Source organism: Globicephala melas, chromosome 14 (assembly GCF_963455315.2).
Source record: "Globicephala melas chromosome 14, mGloMel1.2, whole genome shotgun sequence".
Classification (NCBI taxonomy): Eukaryota; Metazoa; Chordata; class Mammalia; order Artiodactyla; family Delphinidae; genus Globicephala; species Globicephala melas.
The window spans coordinates 47,858,411-47,864,410 of NC_083327.1; the positions used below are offsets into that span (position 1 = coordinate 47,858,411).

The window sequence follows — 6,000 nt, forward strand, 5'->3', positions numbered from 1 at the left end:
ACCTTTATGTGAAGGGTGCTAGGCAATAAATATCCTATTTGAAATGAGAAAGTGTTTCCCCTTAGCACAAATTTGTTAAAAATTTACCAGGGTACCAGTAACACAGCTGTGTTGGCAATATAAAAATAGCACTGGCTGTCTTTAAACCAAATTTACAAAGTGAAAGTTTGGCTCAGATATTACAGTCCAAGCTCCCAACATGTGAGACTTGCTTATACCTTCTAAATTCTACCCATAAAACTGTTAGTACTTTCAGGTGTGACAGAGAACCCAAGTATATGAAGAGAACTAGAAAATACAGGAACGATAAAAATCAAGATCAAGGCAAAGATCCGTTGGTCCATGACAGGGCATACATGGTGGTACCTGAACTGAATCTAGATGTGTAAAGTCCAGAGCCTTATTCACAGCGGGCAACCACTCTTTCCTCTCTAAAACTGAACATTTACAGTGTACTTTTAGAATAACATGAGTAACTTTTTTTTTTTTTTTTTGGTTTACAAAGGAACACATCTGCCTGAACTAATCTGATGAAAATCCATAATCCATTCCTTCCCGTTAGCTTTTGACTAAATACTGAAGCTAATCATGCTGGCTTCCCTGCCCCCTGGGTTCTCACCGCAACAAGAAATTTTAAAGAACCCATTTAGTTCAACCACTTTATGCCAAGACTGGGCAGTTTCAAAACATCTAGGTGCGAAGATGTTAGCACCACATGGACATAGGAAACTACATAAATTTCCTTTATGTGGTTCATTAAGACCTTCTGATCTAGAGACATAGATAACATGGATCTAATAAGGACAGATATGCATCACTAACTGTTAATATGCTGTCCTGAATTGACTGCTACTGTCTTAGTGCTTCTAATCACTAACTGTTAATATGCTGTCCTGAATTGACTGCTACTGTCTTAGTGCTTCTGCTCTAGATGCACTTTTAATCACTACTGGTCAGCACTGATAGCTTTTTCACATCCATGCATCTTTAGTATTTAAAATAATTTCCTGGGACAATTTCCTGTGATCTGCACTAACTGGCAGCGCATAGGAATTTAGAGGAATGAAACGTGTGAATTACACTGCTTCAAACTTAAGAGAAACATAAGCAGATACAAATTTGGGGCTAAATTATCTATGGGTTTTGGTTGGCTATTTTCAAGGAGGCTGAGAGATGAAGAGGAGAGGGAGATGGTTGGTGAAAGCAGAGACTTTTTTCCACCTTCCTGGTTTTGCAGCACTGACAGGATTTCTTGGAGAACGGAAACTGCTAGACAGAAGTTGTCACAGGGAGTAAAATCCAACCCCCCCCCGCCCCCGCTCAAGTCTAGGAGGGTTCTATGCCTGAGGAAGGGTCTCAAAGCAGAAAGGCTGATGGGCTGTGGAAGGAAGCTACTTGCACAGGAGGGATGAATCAAGGCATTCTGCCTAGGGTAAACTGAAAGGCACCCAAAGCCACTTAAACTTGCTCAATTACAGCTTAACCAAATTCATCTGGTCTTTATACTAAAATCAGAAATCCTACAACAATCAAGCTGCCTCCATTCTGGAGCCACTTAAGCTAGGTACCTCTTCACAACCTCAAAATTGTCTCTGAAAATTGGGGGGGGAATCAGGAAGCTTCCTTTCCTGATTACCTGCCCAATGTCAAAACACAAAATTTATTTTCACAGAGACTCTGTGAACCTTAAAAAATGACAAATATATTACTTCCATTCATAATGTATTTTAGAAATTGGAATCAAGATTTGAGATGAAATGCTTTTAATAATGGTTCCTGCAGCTCTTGGATTGTGTAAAAAAAAACAGGCTGGCATAGTTTCACAGGGGAGAGTAGCTGTAAAAGGAGGCATGTCCACAGAGAGCCTGGTGACAAGAGGAAGTCCGGGCTTCAAGTCCTGACTCAATCACTAACTGGTTCTCGGGCTCTGGACCCTTCAACTTTCATCTTTAAAATGACAGTCCGAAAGGATTTGGAAGGTCCTCTTCAGCTTTAAGCTAGGCATGAACTAACCACATGTTACAAGTTCTAACTGAAAAACACAGGAAAGAAATTATGAAAGACTTATCAAAGTCCATGTTTGTCCTAGATTAAGTTTGTCATCATTGTGCTGCTGTGGAGGAAAACCTGTTGCATCACATGGAGTACTGTTTTTCTGACTACACCCGAAATGCAAGAGGCGGTAGGCTGGCCTTTTACATTTTCCATTTTTTGAAAAGTAAACAACAGTGTGCTCCCTATGATAGGAAGTTCTCGAGTTTCACCTTTATAGGCTGTAAGTACACACAGGATGCCACCTGGCAGAATGGGGCCACCTGACCCAACGCGGGGTGTGCTGGCTTGCTGTTAGAACATTTCTATCATGCGTGATTGATACTTTGCGTTTACATGCAAGCTTCATTTCAAAGCCACGTCCAAGCCTCATTAGAGGGCTGTTTGGAACCTTCACTGTCACTGCTCTCAGGGACGATTAACCATGGATCAGGCAGTGAAAGAGGAGGTTTGCACAGCACCTGCCCATGTATTTAATACCTACCTTGTGTGGCTTATGCTCACCGGAGCATGCAAGTTAAGAACAACGGGATTCAACCTCAGATAATAATTGGCCCCATCTACTCTGACACTGAAATGGAAACGAAAGAGCCTTTGATACTGCACCTGGTGTAAGTGGAAAACCATGTCTCCCCACACTGTAATGTTACAGTCTTAAAGAGTTTCAAAGGTTTGTCGTTTCTCCCAGAAAAACACTGCGAGTCCGCAGGGATTTCTAGCCGGGTGCACTCACCTCTTTGATCTTCTCCCTTTTCTCGCGGATGGCGGCGTCGGCAGGCTCCCCGTCAATCGCCCCAACGAGTGGTGCTAAGTCCACTGGAGGCAGCATCTTGAACCCCACCCTGTTACTCAGCTGGTCCTGGGCCACCTTCTCCTTCTCCATCAGGATGTCTCTTTGGATCTCCTCGGGCAGCTTCTGCAGGGTCTCCTTGGCTTCCCTCAGAGCCCGCTCGTGGTTTTCACGGATCCTGGCCAAGTTGTCCTCCAGGGCGGCCGCGGGGTCCCCGGGCGCGCCCTCCTCGCCGCGCCGGGCTCGCCCATCTGCCGCGTCCTCGGCGCGCGCCCCGGGCCCGGGCTTGCGGTCGGCGGGCGGCTGCAGGGCGGGGCTGGAGTGGAACAGGACCCCGCTGAGCAGCTTGGAAGAGTCCGGCAGGAAGAAGATCGCCCCGAAGCAGAGCGTGATGAAGGCGCTGAACACCAACAGCAGCACGAACTTCTCCGTCAGGCGGAAGGCGGCGGGGCCGGACCCCTTCCTGCCACCGCCGAGCCCCCCACCCAGGCCGCCGCCCAGGCCGCTGCCCGCGGGACTACTGAAGAGCGGCAACAGGCCCCCAACCGGCATCGCTCCCGCTGCCGCCTGGCTGCCCGCTGTCCAGTGGCCTTGCGCCGCGCCGCTCAGCAGCCAAACTTCGCCGCCGCCCGGCGTCAGCGGCTGCGGGGCTGGGTTCTGCGCATCCAGGCCGCCCAAACCCCCCGCCTGAGTTGCAGGTATCCCTTGGGGAGACAACTCCCCTCCGAGTCTTCTCCCCGGGGCGGCTCCTCTGGCAAATAAACAGGCGCGACAGAGCTCTCGCTGCAGCCCCTGCGGGGAGAACAACAGTAAACCGTAGTAACTACGATGATGGTGATAAAGTTTCCACCGGTCTCCGCCCTCCGACGGCCGCGAGAGCCGCCAGGACAGCTCTCCCTACACGGAGTCCGGCTCCCGGCACCGCCCTCGGAGCTCACACTTTGGACTTCGGGTGAAGTTTGCAGGTCTCGGGGGCGGGCTGTCCCGTGCACACCTGGAGCAGAGCCGTGCGCGGGCACCTCCTGGAGAGGGCAGCGCACCTCTGCGCCGCAGAGGCGCAGCGTGGGTGGAGGGGGGCTAGTCAACTTCGCCCGCTCCTCATCCCGAAGCTCGAACTAGCTGTGTCTCCGCTTCCCAGTTGGCGGGTGCGCGTGCAGCCCGGCCGCCCCGCAGCGCTGGTAGCCGCTCAGCTGGGCTAGCGCGCCGACCTGCGGGCGAGCAGGAGCGAGCGGGGGAGCAAGACGCCCTCCACCGCGGCTCCTCAAGCACTAACACCACTGCCGGTCTCGAGGCGGTCGGAAACGAGGGCGGTGACGCGGCCCGAGAGTGATGGCGCGGCCGGGCCAATCACGAGCGGCTCAGGGTCCCGCGGGGGCGGGGCCGAGGCGGGGCGGGGGCAGCGCCGGGAGGGGAGTTTACGGGAAGCGCAGCCTCGCAGGGGCCCGGCCGGGGGCTGGGAGGTAGCGGGGCCCGGAGGCGCGAGGCGGGTGTGGGTGGCGGCGGGGAGGGTGGCCAGACCCGCTGCGGAGGCCAAGGGCGGGAGGCGGCGGGCGGGGCACGGGGTTGGGGAGCTTATCCCGCTCCGGCCTCGGGCCCGGGTCCCAGGGGCGGTTGGTCTCGAATTGCTGGGGGAGGCGCCTGGGCTGATGCGGGACCTCCCCGCCGTCCCCTCGGACCTGCGCCTGGCCGTGCGGGGCCCGCCCGGAGGAGGGCCAAGAAGGACAGGGTCTTGCAGAGAATTGCCAGATTGTTATGACGTGCGTCTTTTCTCCAGTTATCCTCCTTTAACCCAAGGCAGGGATTCCCCCAGTGCTCGGTAGCCGTTAACCCAAAAGTCCCTCGGTGAGGAGCTGTGATTTGGAGAGCTTTTGAGCTCAGCTTTTGGGCTGTCCGGTCGAACATCCCTTTACATCCGGAGACTTTATAATGGTTTTGTGGTTGCTTAGGGAGTCTTCGTGTTCATCCTCAGCCCCCTTTAAAAAAAAAAAAAAAAGTTGTGTAGCTCCCCCACCCACTCCCACTTTCAAAATTAATTTATCTCATGCAAGTTGGTCATATTTTCCATTTAAAGAAGACAGTTTTGTGCTGCCATAGCTTCAAGTAATAAGTTTCAACACTGTTGAAATTAAGTCTTGGATTTGACCACTTCGAGGGAAGTAAGGACTTGGTCCACCAGAGATTGTCTTCAAGACAGCATTATTTTACAAAATGTGTTCGTAATTCCCCTGTCGCTCTTCAAATAAAGGGTTATCAGAGAGGAAAGAGTTGACTGACTTCCCATTTCCCACTTGTGAAAGCTAGTTTGTAGCAGCCTTATCCTATATCCCTCACCTTTCTCTGGAAACGTGATTTGAGCTCTGTTTCTGCTTGTTGTCTTTAAAAAAAAGGAAACAGCTGACACCTTTCAGGAAGGTGCCCATAATGTAGTTGTTTTCAGGTGTTAGACTGTGTGAGAAAATAAAAAATAAAATTAAAAATCCTTATTACAGTTTTCATTTAAGTATTCATTTTAACGATCATTATTTGTTTTGTGTAAAATGAGTCATACACCCAAAGTTTCTGTTAATGGGAAATTATTGTTTGATAAAGCCAACTGTATGGCTTGTTTTTTTTTTTAATAACTGCTATGAAATTCTACGCCCAGAAGAGTGCATCATATGCAAGCAGGGTAACAAAGTTTAGAAGGACTGAAAAAGAAAACAATGATTTTTGTTTTTAATAATGGAAGGGTAATTTTTGTTTCAAACTGCAACTTGTAGATAGGCTGAAGAGTTTGAATCCCTGGGAATTAAGGTCAGTCGCTTTATGATCATCTCTTTTGGAATGACTATTTCAACTACTGTGTTTTATGAATGGAATTATTTCTTGTAACCACAAAATATTTAGAAATGTTGAAATTAATATTACAAAGTATTCTAGAAAAGCAATAAAATCTGCTTCTAAATGCATGTTAGAGTGGTGATGAAAGGAGGTTATAAACCTAATGCTATTCTGGCACTCTTTAATTTTGATATCAAACCAGTTTGAGCATTTAACCTATATCCTGTAGTGGAAACATTCAAAATTTAGCATATGGACTTAAAAATGATTTTTTTTCTAAAGCCTTCAAATTTGACTCATCTATATTGTGTTTAAATCTTTTAAAGGGACTGTTCTGT

General features: G+C 49.0%; 1 protein-coding gene across 2 annotated transcripts in view; it reads right to left on the minus strand.

Moving 5' to 3' along the window:
- Positions 1-4,115, minus strand: part of MAN1A1 (mannosidase alpha class 1A member 1) — a 173,237-nt gene extending 169,122 nt beyond the window's left edge. The window contains exons 1-2 of one of the 2 annotated variants that reach the window (XM_030853578.3): positions 3,837-4,115; positions 2,786-3,634 (exon numbers count right to left, since the gene is read on the minus strand). In XM_030853578.3, the coding sequence (XP_030709438.1) occupies positions 2,786-3,394 (609 nt within the window). In that variant the 5' untranslated portion in view covers positions 3,395-3,634; positions 3,837-4,115. Of the gene's footprint in view, positions 1-2,785 lie in introns of both variants that reach the window. The other variant, XM_070043481.1, reaches the window with a different exon arrangement.
- Between the last annotated feature and the right edge of the window lie 1,885 nt (positions 4,116-6,000).